This window comes from Dermacentor variabilis, chromosome 2 (assembly GCF_050947875.1).
Source record: "Dermacentor variabilis isolate Ectoservices chromosome 2, ASM5094787v1, whole genome shotgun sequence".
NCBI lineage: Eukaryota > Metazoa > Arthropoda > Arachnida > Ixodida > Ixodidae > Dermacentor > Dermacentor variabilis.
In genome coordinates, this window is record NC_134569.1 from 131274900 (window position 1) to 131290724 (window position 15825).

The 15825-nt window shown below is 41.6% G+C and overlaps 1 protein-coding gene across 1 annotated transcript in view; it reads left to right on the forward strand.

The window, feature by feature from the left end:
• Positions 1–15504, forward strand: part of Cog3 (conserved oligomeric Golgi complex subunit 3) — a 39400-nt gene extending 23896 nt beyond the window's left edge. Inside the window, exons 16-20 of the mRNA XM_075681984.1 lie at positions 3094–3176; positions 5124–5258; positions 8445–8651; positions 12096–12194; positions 15138–15504. Of these exons, the coding sequence (XP_075538099.1) occupies positions 3094–3176; positions 5124–5258; positions 8445–8651; positions 12096–12194; positions 15138–15173 (560 nt within the window). The 3' untranslated portion in view covers positions 15174–15504. The remainder of the gene's footprint in view (positions 1–3093; positions 3177–5123; positions 5259–8444; positions 8652–12095; positions 12195–15137) is intronic.
• The last annotated feature ends 321 nt before the right edge of the window (positions 15505–15825 follow it).

The following is a 15825-nucleotide window of genomic DNA, read 5'->3' on the forward strand; positions in this document are numbered from 1 at the left end:
CCACACTTGTCATCTGGCTCCCACTAATGTGGGGGTATAATCGCTGTCACGCTCACCTATCACCGTTTTCAGCATGTTTCCAGTGAACAACTACATCCTAACTGCAGATCAAAAAATTCTGATAGAAAACGTTACCACTTTATGATTAGCCACTCTGCCGGTACACTTTCCATTGCATTAAAAAATATAGGTACCATGAAAATTGGTTGACAGTCCCGTTAAATACTGTTCAAATGCTGCTGTAGACGGCAAATAAGACAGTTTCGAGGAGACTGCATCGAAGTCAAAAACAATGCAGACTACATTGCTCTCTAAGCAAGCAGGTCACACGAATGAGTGCCGTTATGGGGAGCAGCTGGATGGAGTCGACTATAGAGCTCGCTTAAGTAGACTTGCCAGTAGACTTGCCATTGCCCCTAGACGTGTATGGTATGTGAAACTGTGAGAGGGCTGTTTAGGCTAGAGGCAAAACGTATGTGTAGGAAAGCATTGTGCGCAAATTGTGAAACTTCACAAAACTGTGCTTTGTCATCTGCAATGATACAAATTGCACAGCACCATAGTATCAAATAAAGTGAGTGAAATAACAGACTTTCTTAGTTTTATTGAGTTTTCTTTAAAAAAAGTTACTCACATTAACATTACAGTTTAGCTTTGCATCAGAAATTGGACGCCAGGTAGCAAACAATGTCTAGACATGTTCGTGTTCCAATGCATGGACTGGTGCAGTGAAAAAGCTGTCTTCTAAGATGTCAATTAAAACAGCTTCGCTTGCTGGAACAAATTGGAACACAGCCTGGGTTTAATTCTATGAACAGAGCATAATTAGTATGTAGATGCATAAGTATACATGTAATATATGTGCACATTTCATGTGCATGCATTCTTGTATAGATAGATGCATAGTGAGTGAGCAAACTTTATTTCAAATCAGAACGATTTGCATCTGGCGAGTTAGTGGGCTAGGGCACCCGCCGAGGTTATGGCCAAGAGTTCTTGCCTCTCGGGGGCTTCCTTGGCCCACTGACTGCCCAGAGTTGGTATTCCAGGTTCGAGCTGAGCAGCGCGGTTTGCCATCGTCCATTGCATCGTTTCATTGTCCTGTATTAGTTTCTGGAATTCCCATAGCATGTATTCTAGCGTGGCTCTGGTGCCACACACTTTGCACCTATCTGTTGTGTATATGTCTGGATAAATAACGTGCCTTAGTATCGGGCTCTTGTATGATTTGGTTTGTAGTTGTCGCCACTGGACAGCTTGCGATATACATAGTAATTATACACGATTGGTTGATTGCAGGGAAATGATGAGAATAACAAGGACCCTCAAAGCCCTCTTGTTCTGTACGACCGCACTCACTGATATAATATTTAATTGCCTGCTGTCTGTACAGCAGAGGAAGAATCAACAGCACTCATGCACTGAGATTTTGGCGCATTTTACAAAAATCACAGAAAGTCTAAAAATCTTTTCTTGCCCTCTGGACTACAGCTTGTATATCATCCTAAATGTAGATTTGGGACATAAAATTATGCCAGTTATTGTGCATTGCCAAGGGCATTTAATTTGTTTGATCGATAAGGTGTTGATATGATAAATAATGCTTGATAACACAAGTATATATTATAGAATTGTTTGTGTAAATCTGATTTAATATACACTGCATTAGAGTAATGTTTGGTTTAATTTGCTTGTATGTATACGTACGACAAGGTGTGAATTTGTGAAAGAGTACAGTTTTTTCGCCATCTCCTCCTCGTTCACCACTGTAACGAGTGAGACGGAATAAAATTTATTCATTGATGTCGCAAAACTTGTATTACATTTCTATGTGAAAACTTTGCACTCTTGCTTTTCAATTTATTCTGTTGCAGTTTACTTGCAAAGCCATGGGGTGCATTGCAGCATAGGCGTGCATTTCTTCTAGATCCCGTGTGTCCACTATGTTTACAGTAGCAGAACAGAATATAGATGCTCGTGCATTCAAGTTACTATTTATTGGAAGCTAGTTTAGTGTTTAACGTAATTGGGCAGGCTGTTTTGTTCTCTCTAACTTGTTTTGCATCATTCTGGTTTTTGCTTTGGGTACGAGCTGTGTCACTGTGAATCGATCTCTTGTAATCTGAAGCATGGGAAAAGTAGGATCGGCATCAATACTTTACGAGGTGTGGGTCCTACAGAAAAATTGGAATTCCTGAAAAGTTTGCGCCCGCAGTCATTAAGATGATAAACATTATGTCATTCACACCATACAAAGCGTACTTTTTTCAAACGTTCACAGAATTTTTAACATAGCCTGTAGAATATAGCACAAGTCTATCATTGAGCAGAATTACTCAAAAAGGCGAACATTACTTGCACTGGAAATCAAAATGCCTAATTTAATAATTAACATAATTTTACTAATCGACTTTATAACTAATTCAGTGCACTTATTTCAATGTACAAATTGTAGCCAGTGATTTCATGAAGCACGTTCACTCAAAACTAAATTGGAAACTAATGCTAGTTTGAGATAAAAAATGCAGTGTTATTGCACTTACTTTTTTAACCACATGCCTTTTTATGTATTGAATCTGAAAAATCACTGGAACACCAATGCATTTTGTCACAAACTTTGGGAACACGCATCTCGAAACAGGTGTCATACTCAGCATTCGTTCAAAGTGGAAAGCGGATAGTATGACTCTTGAAGGCACCAGCTAGAATTTCTAAATTGCAACAAGTGCTGTAAAATGGTGGGTTGAAGGCAGTGAGCCATTGTTAATTAGTGATATATTCATTTTGATTTCTTGTGCAAATAACGTCTGGCTTCCAGGGTAATCCAGCTCAAGAAGTAGACTCATGCTGCATGCCAAAGGTGATACTTTAAGATTCTGTAAACTAAAAAAAATGCATTCTGAATTACTACGCTTAGGAAATCCAAATAGTACTGGCTGCATGGTCAGGCTGCATAAATACTAAGCTTTTTTGCAGATCCTGTGTCTCATAACATTTTGATGCCGATAGTACATATTATTTTTGCTTTGTGTAGTGTCCTTTTTTATCTAGTTTTTGTCCGTGCTCAATCTTGTCTACAATGCTTTGTTGCAGATGCAGCACTTAGCCTGTACAGCAAAAAGTCTAGGCTCTTTTCGCTGGGAACAAATAATGCCTTGTTAGAGTTTGTCCTTGAGGTGAGACACATCTTTTCATATCCCTTCAGTTTTGTTCTCTCATCCAAAAGCACAGAGGAAAAGAAATTGATCTCGCCTTACCTCCTGCATTATTGTGCATATTAGCCATAGTGGAGTTAACTAAAAGTTACTTGTTTACTACCACTGTTTATTACTCTAGGTTACATGAAGTACCTGGGAGAGCAGCTTTGTGCTTGCTTCAGTCACTATGCTTCCTTTCTTTATTTTTCTCTTTCTGATAATAGAGTTATAGCCAGAGTTTTACTAGTCAGTCATGGCCAAAGTTTAAAAACCAGAACCTCATTAGGTAAATTTAGTTGCTGGGAAGCGTTCTCCAGCAACATTGAGTGTGTTTATTGTCATTGTTGTGACTATAGTTTGAGTACAGTTGTATATTGCATCCTCGTTCTGATACTGTTAAGGATGGAAACGTGTCAAACACAAAAGGCTCTTTCTAAAGTAAAAGTTTCTGCATGCAACCAGCCACGGTGGCGTAGTGGCTTCGGCATCGCGCTGCTAAGCCCGAGGGCACAGGATCAAATCCCGGCCGCCACGACTGCATTTCGATGGGGCTGAAATGCAAAAATGCCCATTGTACTATGCATTCGATGCACGTTGAGAAACCTTGAGGTGGTCAAAATTAATCCAGCATCCCCTACTACGACGTGCCTCATAATCATATCATCGTTTTGGCTTGTAAAACCCCTGAATTACTGTATTTACTCAAATCTAGAGCACACTTTCTTTCGGATAAAACGGGTCCAAAAATTGCATGCACGTTACAATCAAGTACAACCCTAAATCTGCGTTAGCGTATTGCTATCGGAATTTCAATATGGCCGCCTCGTACGCACTTCAAGCCTAGCTGCCGTAGCTTTCTCCGTGTGCTGTCGTACATGTGCTTAGGCAATGCTTCCTTTGGCTTAGGTTAGTGCACAGCCTGTCTTCCCATTTTTTGCGTTTGCTCTATCAGTATGGAAGTGCCGACTGCAAATTAAAAGGGAAGCGATCACATGTGCGGAGACGGGCAGAAATCGGGCCACATCACGGCCGTGCGGAGTTCCCGAAACTTTCGTGCGTGACTGGTGCAAACCAGAGGGGCGTTCTACTCTGGCAGTTGCTACGTAAGGCGTGACCGCACGGCCCCTATTTTGAAAGCGATCTGCAACAGAGACCAGAGTCTATGCATCTAAGCACACCGCGCTGTGTTCTCCTCGCTTAGTTGGCATCGAAGCGAGAGGCTGCACAAAGCTCAATTCCCTCGCTCCTGCTACCCCACTTCCTCACTCCAGTGTTTAAGGAGTTTCCACAGTCACTGAGTGAGACGTGTTCATGCTTGTGTGCACACGACACCATGCTTGTTAATTTAGTTAGTAAGCGAATGTTTAAAGGTTTACACAGCTGGTAAACCTACTATTCTTACTTTTTGTATAGCTGTCTACTAATTTACTATCGTAATCGATGCTTTGCCTTTCACGTGAAACTGCGACTTTTTTGTTATCTATCGCAACTTTAGTGCGTTGGGTGTAAATCTTTGTTTCTTCCAAATGAGAGAAAGTTGTATTTCTGTATGAAAGAATGAGGTGCACAGTACTGTAAAGGACTTTTTTTTCTTTAGGTCACGGCAAACGGGCGCGTGTCACAATTGAGGGTGGTTTTTTTTTTCTTTTGGTCACAATAACAGGTGCACATTATAATCGAGGGTGCATTAGGATACAGTAAATACGGTAATTTTGGTTTCAACAGTGTCTGCTTGCAGATTTCATCTAAGTAATTAATTGTTCCTTTTAATTGTAGTACAGAATCCTTTTACTGAAAGAAGGTCACCACGCAGTTCTGTGCTGTGGGGCGTCCTCCCGTTTGTGTACTCTGGTTTCAATGTATGATATTCATTTTGCCAAATAAAAGATCCTTGCTGAAACTGAAACTTGCCTTGGTTCTTTCTAGGGGACGTTGTCTATGAAGGAGAACCTGATCGATTCCAAGAAAGCAGTCGACAACCAGTTGAAAGCTCTGTGTGAGGAGTTTATTGCAAACTCAGCTCGAATGCTTGTTGGACCACTTCAAGAATTCTTGGACAAGGTATGAAAGTGTTGAGGTTCAGTGGTAAAACAACACCAGGATTTAGCTGCTTTCACAACTATGTATGTATGTTCACAAATGTGTATTGCTAATGTTGTGCTTGTAAAGCTCTAAAGATAAGATTAGGTTAAAATACAAGTGAAGTGTACCCTTCAGGCGCCACTTAATTCTCTCTATTGTTTGTTTAGATTGAATGCATTCATATTGTATTCAGTACTAGAGACAGGTAATAGCAGAACATATTTGCAGTCCTTAACATTTTGAGTGAGTTTTGTTGCATCCATAATAACGGACTTCATGCCTGAACTCTAAAGTAATTGAGTTTTAGAAATCACATGGACTATTTCATATGAATTGTGTTTAGAAAACAGCAATTTTCTTCACCGATTTGCCTAGTGCACACCATTACTGTCAAGACAAATAAAAGAATCTTCCTACAAGGCGTTAGAAAAAATATGAAGACATTTAACTTCTCGGTAGCGCACTTGGCACATATTAAAAGTAGGGGCTGGCAAATATTCAAAGTTTCAAATATGAATAGAGTGCTACACGTTAATTACGTATTTGTATTCCTATTAGGAAAGGAACTACAGTAAATCCTTGTTAATTCAGATTTCACAGGACCAACATGAATGTCCGAATGGACCAAATGCTATCAAGGGTATCAAGATAACAATAAACAAATACTTACTCCCATCATCATGCTTTTAGTTACTGTTGATTTTGTTCTGCATGAAAGCAGTTCGAAAGCTGCAATTTGTCATATTGTGACTGATTAGCGCTTGAAGTGGCGAAGGCCTCGCAACGTCCTTCACAGGAAGGCTGCAGCGCAAGACCCGCATCTTTATCCTAGACATGCATTTGACTACCGCGCACATGTGGTGATTGTCTTCTTGCAAGTGAGCCGGACGCCAACAAATCGTTCATCTATAGCGATATAGAGAGTAGGTTTAATGCCAGCGTGCAGGCCACAGTGGAATAGCTCTTGATCCTTAACAGCTTCTGCCTTGTTTGACAATGCACATGCATTACACTAAGCAAAAAATTTCAGTGGCGATTTAGCGCTAAATGTGAGATAAATGCGTTTGAACATTATGTTGCAGCTCATCAAGGTCCCAGATCCATGATTTTCAGTCAACTTAAGTGCAAGTGAAGCAGTTCATTGCAACCTCATTAGCAACATTAATCATCACGAGCTAAGACAAGAAAGACATCAAGACTTGCCCGGTACCATTCCAAATGACGCATTCCACCAAACAACTACGCGGCCATTACCCGGCATGGCTGTAAAAAGCCCTAGAGCGACAGTAGTTTTTTGCTGTTTTTGTTTCTTGGAGCGCAGCTTTTAGGCGCCCATTCCTGCATCGAGCGTCGGCATTACGGGCGTAACCGAGCGAACAAGCACTATAGATAAAAGAGTGAATGCGGAGCGTGGCGGGGGATGAAAAAAGTGGCGAGAGTGCGAGAAGCATGGTGGAGGAGGAGGGTCAGTTAAAGCATGAGGGGGAAAGCGGAGGAGGAGGGTATGACGAAAGTATGAGAAGAAAAGTGTAGTGCTGCGCAAAACGCACACTGCATCGTCTGGGAGGTCTGTCTGCGACGGCTGCTGTGAATTGCGCTCACGCGTCATCCATGCATTGCTTCTCGCGATCTCCTGATTAACGAGGTAGTCGCGTCGCACTTCGCTCCATTTGCAGTGTGCCGCGCAAGACAGATTGTCCACGCCAGCCAATATATCGCGAAATGAAAACACGTATAAAGCTGTGCTCAAATTTCGCATTAGAGAGTATTGTAATCATCGGTGAATTTTTTCTTTTGCACTGTGGCACATTTTATTACCTTATAATGTTAACAATTCTTGTTAACAATTGTTAACGTTAACAATGATGGCGCTGCGGTATTCGGTAGGCGCTGGAACTGATGTGCGATGCGTCGGCTCTTGGCTTGTTCCATACGGCGGCATTTCTTAATGATGGCGTTAACAGTCGTAATTTTCATAAACATAACCGAGTTAAAGGCATCGCCGGCAGTACCTTTAAGGACGTGCGCAACTTTGTCCGCTTCGGCCATGTTTTCGTCGGCTGTGCAGCAGAAAGCTAAGACGTCTTGCATAAAGGTTACATATGGCTCCATTGACATCTGCACGGGAGTTCATAATTCCTTCTTGGCAGCGAGCTGTCGACCCAAAATTACTTCTGACTCTGCTTTCAATGCTAGTATTATATTACTTTACTTATTTTTTACTCATTGCTAACGAGGCTACACACTTCATCACTTCGAAGTTTGTTCGCCGAATACACTCGCCAACAAGTTTGCTGTGCAGTAAGTGTCACTAAGTGTTCCCCTGTGACAGCCTGCAAATGACACTAGGAGCAAAGCTCAGCCACTCAAAGTACACTTAAGTTTGCCCGTGTGACAGGGGTATGACTCGGGCCACATGAATATCGACCTAACGATAATGATGCTTGAGAGGCCGTTGTTCCCATGGTGGAAGGACATAGATGGTCGTTCAAATCGTTGAAACAGTCATAATGCATGTGGTGCCTGCCGCATGGACAATTGCGCAAGGATGAGAGTACCACCATCATGGCACCTGATATCGCACCGGTGCTTGCCCCACGCCATATCTATGCTGTACACCTTACCTTGAAAGCGAATGACCTTCTTCATGACTTCCAAAATCTGCGCATTATGATTGCTTGCTCATCTCGAAGGCCGTATTATTGTCGTGGTCGGACTGGAGTGGGGCATGCGCTGCTGTGTGCCCAGTTTGGTCAAACTTCCATGCTTTGGGACTTTACATGCACCCTCTTTTTATTGTGACCGGGTTCAAAGTGTTCGTTGTAACAGTACAGTAATTTTTCATTATTTCATGGTTTGTGCAACAAATGACTGGATTAGCTGCAAATATGATGCCACAATAGCTTTTGCGTGTTGCTACGTTACACCACTAGATTTCGAAGGACCGAAAAATTCCCTTCTTGACTTTACAAACTTCCTGATTTAACAAAATAATTTGAGCGTGGTCATCACTTCGTTAAATTGAGTTTCAACTGTATTTTGTTTAGTCATAAAGGAATAATTCGTTACTAAGGGCAGCAACCGTGTAATCCTTAGAAAATTCTTTTATAGGTGTTCATTTGAGAATCTTCTTTTAAAAGGATGCTCTGTACTGTTGTTGCGCAGGCAAACCTGATTTTGCAGGTGAAACAACAGGAGCCAACACGAACTGTGTCTCTGCGAAACCAGCCATTTGCAGCTCCTGACTCAGTTGGCGCAGTGGCAAGCAGCGCTTACCGTCACCTAAAGAGCAGCCTAACTGCACTTGGCCGGAGCATGGCTCTCTACCTTGCCAACAAGGACACTGAGCAGATCCTCTTCAAGCCCATCAAAGTGAGAATTGCTGTTTCACTTTCTCGTTGTGCAGACGTGTACAGGCAGATTCGAAAGTGACAGAAAAAGTGAAAATTTAGTCATTTGGAAAGTATAGACCATACCTAGATACAGCTTTCAGAGAAATGCTTAGGAAACCAGGGAATATATTTAATAGGAGAAATGCCACAGTTTTGCCCGAAAAGTAAAACATCGATTACAATAGCAAGTTGTTGGACTGCTAAGGATAGCAGTTTTATCAGCCGCGTAAACTTGTTAACATCTCTTTACTAAATAAATTAACAAGCATGGTGTCACGCACGCACCGGCAAACATGAACACATCTCACTCGACGAGCACATGCAATCACTGTCAAAACGCTGGCGTGAGGAAGAGGGGCAGCAGCAGTGATCAAATTGCCTTTCGTGCTGCCTCTCGCTTCAGTGCGAACTAAGCGGCGAGAACACAGCGCACACAATGCCAACAGCCCTCGGCGCACCTAGACTCTGTACCCACCGCCGATGGTTATCAAGATAGAGCCCGCACCACGCTCTGCCGCACCATACGCAGCCGCCGCTGGAGTAGAACGCTCCTTCCCCTCTCCCCTGCGGCCTTGCGCACAATGGAAGATGACGCGCTTCCTTCGCCCCTTGTGCACGCAAGATTGAGCCACCATCCTTCTCGGCCTCGCACTCGCGTGCTTTCCCTTGCACCCACAGCGTACGGCAAGCAGCCACAATGTTGTTGCACTTGGATTTTGTATGGAACATCACGGCGACAACGGAGATATGCCTGGAGTGTACATATAACTGATAAGAAAGTTTCCAGAGGAGCTAAATTTTTCACGAAGACGTGGCACTTCAATTGTGTTGCAACTTGGATTTAAAGTAGGTCGAAGCATCAACCAGTCAGCAGTCAGCAGTCGAATTATGCAAGAGATGTTTAGAGTATTGGTGGAAAAAAAGAAAAAGCAGGGAAGAGATTGATACAACCGGATCCATTACAGGCATAGGTAACTGTGCGAGGTAGATAGAGAAGTTTTAAAGAGGAGAAAAGAGATTAAAGAGATGTATAGGAAAATGCTAGAATCAAAAGCATGTACAGCATACCTGATTAACTCGAAACAGGCTAGGTGACCATTTGTCTCCACCCTGTTTCAAAGGGGATGCCAATAAATCATCATCATGAAGTTCAGTTTCACAAATGTCCATTCCCGGGACTGCAGGTCTGCCAGAATGCTATTATACTGAGCAAGCAGATCGAGGAGCCATACCGTGATACAGTTGAATCTCTATATAGTGAGCACAGATATAACAAATTATTGGACATAACAAAATAAATATATTCTTTGGTTGGCCGTGCTTTATGTCAGTGGCCATTCCTGCTGCTCTAATGACACAAAAATGTAAGAGCCAGAACAACATAGGTTATAGTGAAGCAAATTTTTTTTTTGCTCTGTGTGCGACATAGTGTGTATATTGGTAGCAAAAATAATGAATATTCTTGCTGAACGATTCTTCAGACGCCTGGTTTTTCGGAAATCCGTGATTATTTGGACATCCCCACAGCACCATCACCTGCTCCTAGAACACAGAAAATTTTTTATGACACACAGTGTGGTGCTAAATTTTTCTGGCATGATCAGCATGTGCTACTCTCCTAACATGGCCACTGTGAAAATGTCGACTCAGCACCAAACCTCAATTTTAGTTGCCAACTAAGTGGCATGGGTTAGGCCTGGTGGCCTATACTTGTGACAATTTGCCGCAGATTTGCAGAGTGGCTGGGGACAAGTTGTCACGGAAACCTCTGTGTCAGTATGGTTGTGCTAGTAGACATTATTGTTGATCGAGCATGAGATCACACATTCTGGACACACATGGGTGTTTTGGCCAGGAGATTGACTTGGTTAGACTGCAAGCCAGCACGTTGATTCTGTAGGAACACATTGATCACCAGGTTGCATATTAGCAGCAGCACAGCACGCATGTGTGTAATTTATTATTGTTCTCTGTTTTACGCATCGGCACGGCAAGCCGCCAATGGGCCATCAAAATTCACAGACCTTTGCTAGCCTGTCGAAGGTGTCATGCTTTCTTTGCATATATACCTGGAGGGGGGGAGGGGGGAGTATTCCGTAAGAGTGCACTAAGTGCTCTCTTACAGAGCACTCCCTCTGCCCCCTGGTCACAATTTTTTTTAGATGATATCAGTGTGTATGCTTGTAAGGGTTATTGATTTCAATGAAGATATTTTTGTGTTGGTTACAACTTTGTTATAAGGAGTTATGATTATGTTGCACAATAATCAGCAACGTGAACACATCTTTTTAAAATGTGCCACTGCATTGATAAATGTAAGGAGTTACGTTTGACAAAGCAAGTAATTATGTATGCAAGGAAATGTAGCCCAATATAAGTTTACTATTCGCTGTTTGGTACAACATGTAGGGTGAGAGAAAAAGTCACTAAAGGTCAGCTTGACTGGACTCGAACCTCCTTTAGCATGAGCAGCAGTGAAGCACTTGGTTCTCAACAGCATAAATAAGGGGATCGCGTAAACTACATCTTCTCGTTACACAAGATCGAGCATAGCTAACAGTATCGCATAGGAAATAAAAAATGGGCAAACAAGATTCACAGAGCAAGAGCCAGAAACAAGTAAGCACAAGCCATAGCATTAGGTTCTTAAAATAACTTTATGAAATAAGCTCAAAAATTTTTTTTGTTAAACACAAATAAAATTAAAGTCACTATCGTAAAGTTTATTGAATATTCATGTACAACATTTCATCACCATGTCCTGCTTTGTGGCATATTCCAATTTCACAATGCATTCTGGCAAAAGCAGCTATATTTTGACCAATTGAATTTATCGATTCCATATCTTAACTCATTTTTTAACGCTTTATCTAAGCAATAATAATAGAGGTTTTCCAAATTGGTAAAACGGGGCTTTGGTCAAGTTGCTTGAAATGGTACAGGGAACAATAGGAAATGATAAGGATTATTCAATTTTAAAGCTTAGTAAGCAATGTTTCAACATGTTTTGTTTGCCCATACATCAAAGCAGTTGAGTACTTTTTGAAAGAAAGGAATTATAAGTCATTATTTTTGTTCTCGTTGGGAGTATTTCTTGATGTGGTATATATTAACCCTACTTTTCTTACTAACTTCGCAAGAACAATTGGATGATTATTAAGAGAAAATGTGCAGCTGCTTGTTACGTGCTTACCCTTTTGCACAGAAGATGATTGCTGTAGTTTTTGCAATGTTTATTCGCAATCCAATAGAAGATGCCCAATGAACTAGTTTCTGTACCAAGAAAGCCATTAGACTTGGCACTTAGGTATTTACTTCGGTATTCATTTTACTGTCAGTTTCCATGCAATGTTTCAGAATTTGAGAAATCATCTGGCAATATCACGCAGCAATAGTCAATGTTTGGTTGTGCTCTCCCTTTCAGACAAGAGTTCTGGTAGCTTATGAGAACTTCAACCAGATAGTGAAATCAAGTTACTCGGAAGAGGACCAACAAATCATCGCCTGTCCATCTGTTGAACAAGTCAGTTGCCATCTTTATTGTTGAACAACCTTTATCCTGTAACACAGCATTAAGAGGTTGACTTCAGGCCTTCACTTGCATGTTGCGGCACGTTTCAGTGGTGATGGGCACCCCAACATGGAAATAGAACATCAAGTTTCATTAGCATACAGAGTTATACAGATCTGCCTCATTAATACGGACGTTTTGGTTCTCACCCAGAAGGGTTCAACCTTTAGTGAGAAAAAAAGATTAATTAATGAAAGTATATATTTATTAAGCTCTGTTTCTGTAGAGCCAGCCACAAAAATTTACAGGACATGGGATTTGCAAAATTGTTGAATTCCTGCGAAGGCTGGCCGCATAGCCTCGAATTCAAAGTTCCTGTCTATAGTAGTTTTTACAACCTCCATAGCAATCCATGAAATTGGAAGTTTGATGCCCAGACAGAGCATAAATTCGCATTTGTCATGAAACCAATGTCCTATAAACTTTTGTGGCCGACTGTACATTGCAGTCCACTTTGAAAGGAAACACAATAATTGTTCAAATAGCAGTTACAGCTGAATTATAGTATGAATGCATGCAGTCTATTTTATAGTATGTATATGTCAGTCTAATGCATCCTGTGAGGTATTTCTCGTTTCTCTTGCAAAAATATGGGTGTTTCAGTTATATTGGCATTATTGCCAGTTAGGTATCCCGTTTATGAGAGGACTGCACTGTTCACATTTAGCGCATTTGGCATTCAAGTCTGACGAACCTTGGCAACCTGAAGGCTAGTATTTTCAACATGCTTGTCCAGTGCATCTGTGGCGTGATCATTAAAGGCCAACTGCAATTACATTTAGGCCACATTAAAAGCCTAGCTTCAGACAATGCACATATAGAGCAGCCTCCATGCAAGGTTTTACGTTTCAAATGCAAGTGGATGCATCACGAAAGGCTCGCAAATGTAGATGTTTCTGATACTGAAACAAAACAAACAAAAAATGTCGCCATTACTGCTCGCTGACACTGGCACATGACCAAGAATGCGTGGCTCCTTGGCATAACCTCTGATATTAGATGTTGTCAACAGCTTCCCGCAGCATAGTAAAAAAAGTCTTGGAGGCTATGTGCTGGAACTTATATCTGCCAGTCAATGTAGTCAAACTCATTTTGAAAGCTTTTGCTACTTAGACCTTAGTGAACACGTATATACTACAATTGTGTTTGTGGTGAAGGTGTTGCTTCCTGTCCACTCAGGCAAACGTGAACTCATATTGACTGGTGTCAATATGAGCTCACATCTGGCTATATAAAGACATCTGGCTATATAAAGCCTAAAAAAAAAACAAGAAAATAAGAGATTGCACCCGTCCATTCAAAGCTCTTCCGCACTCAGAATGCAGGATGTGCAGAGCTTGCTTATGGCAGTCACAGTTCAGTTTGAACAATTGCTCTTGGCATGAACGTATGATAATTGTTGAGGATGTTTGCATTCACTTCACTTCACTTAATTACCTTAAAGGCCCCCAGGATTGGGGGTGTTACATAAGGGGTGGGTAGCAAATAAAAGAAATTGAATACACAAGGAAAAGATGTTTAGGTACAAGTTTGCTCGCTGTTAATGTGTTAATTATACAGTTCAAAAGCGTGGATGGGCAGATTGTGGCGATGTCGTGTGGGAGGTTGTTCCAGTCGGAGGCTGAGCGTGGAAAGAATGATGAGGCAAAAGTGGTAGCGTGCGCACATGGCCGGGCGACTTGAAGGGGATGACCAATGCAGAGTGAAATGCGTGCAGGAGGACTAATGTAGGGTGGATGATGAAGTGAGCTGTAAAAGAAACCTATGGAATAAGTACATAGTAGCGATACGGCGCCAACAAGCCAGGGTTGTTAGGCCGGATTCTGATGTCAGTAACTGCCTTAGGGAGTGCTCAGGAGGTCCCTAGAACTCTTGGGCTGACTGCACATTTATCGTAACACCATGCTTTGTGCAGAAGTTAGAATCCTTGTCTTCAGTCTGTCCATAAGTTGCTTGTGAGCATTGGAGCTTTGCAGTTGACTTCCATTAATTTGGCCTCAACAGGAGATGTGAATTTGGTTTATGTATTTTATGTTCACGTTAAACATAATACTATTTCAAATTTTGATCTATGCAATTCAAAATAGACCGTTTCCCTAATTTTCAAGTGCACATTTACCAACTAACGGTGGCTGAGGTCATAATTCAAATGAAGGCTGGGTGCTAGCTGCCTACGCTGTGGCTTGTCTCTTGCGCATTGTTTTGTCACAGGAGCCACAACTACATTTCCCATGTCATAATACGAGTAAACTGTGCTTGTAAACACTGTTTGTGAAAATGACTATGCTATCATTAGTTAAGCAAACTTCCTTGCAGGAAAGCTAGCTTGCTCTGCTTGTTAATGCATTTTGAAGTCACTTTAAGTGAAGCAAGAATATCTGTTCACTTAGAACTTTTTGGCTTGCCAGGGAAAAGGAGCATGGTGAAAACTGGCTATGTGAGGACTTTGTGAGACAAGAGTAGCCAGAATGTGCCCAGTTTTTTATGTTGAGGCCACTGTTAGCAGCTACATCCAGTACTATAAAATGGGGCCCGACTGAGTACAATCGTGTGTATTATTTGGTATGACAATTGTTCCGGTTGTGCACCTCTTTTAGCATTAGTGGGTGTGTTGCATGCCTGTGTAGTAAGCCATAAATCTGTTCTAAATTATGTATATTATTCAAGCAAAAACCCGTGATCACCGGAAGTTTTAACTGAGACACAATGACCATACTTCAAGAACCATGGATGCTTTTTCAAATACAGTTGAATTGCACTTGCACAGACTCCCAAGTTAATGACTGCACTAAATATAGCTCCATTACCATGCACCTCTCTGCATGAGCTGCTGTTATATAATATTTCAAGTGTAATGCACATTCATTAATGCTACTTTTTGTGCCTTTATTTCAGATTAACGTTGTGTTAACAGCATTCCAGACAAAGTGAAATGATTTTTGCAAGGAGCTGGCATGAAGCTCCAGAAGCATGGCTTTATATTCACAGATGCAAGTACCAGTGCCACTCAGAGTGGCCAGCCGATGTCATCGAAGCAGGGCACGCTGTGAATGCCCTCGTGCGCCTTCTCTTCCAGCAATTGTGCATTGTGTACACCTCAGGTGTCGGTGTGAATGCTTCAAATGTGTACATATGTGTAAAAATGCTAAGTTATTTGGAGAAGCAGTGGTATGAAAGAGTGTGTGCTGTTTTTCTACATTTTATAGTGAGAGAGGGTTGTTATTCTTTGAGGAAAGTATTAAAGGGTTGTAAAGAAGCCTGTTATGACTGTCTTCTTGTTTTACTTTGGGTGGTAATTTGCTTGCCCTATTACTATTCATTCTTTGGTGCCGCTGAGACAAACTGGAAGGGCGCCTTTTGCATCAGCTTTGTGAGTGCGCGCATGTGTAGTACTTTATCTTGTACAGCAAAACAAAGCAGGGAGGACTTATGACACATGCATATGCTTTCTCAAACATATATTTCAACAATGGGAGAAGCTCACACACGAAAAGAAAAAAACATTAGTATAACTCACTCAGCTAACTTACTGTTACTGAAAGGTGCTGATGCATGGTATACTACGGACCAGTTCTCGCAGAAA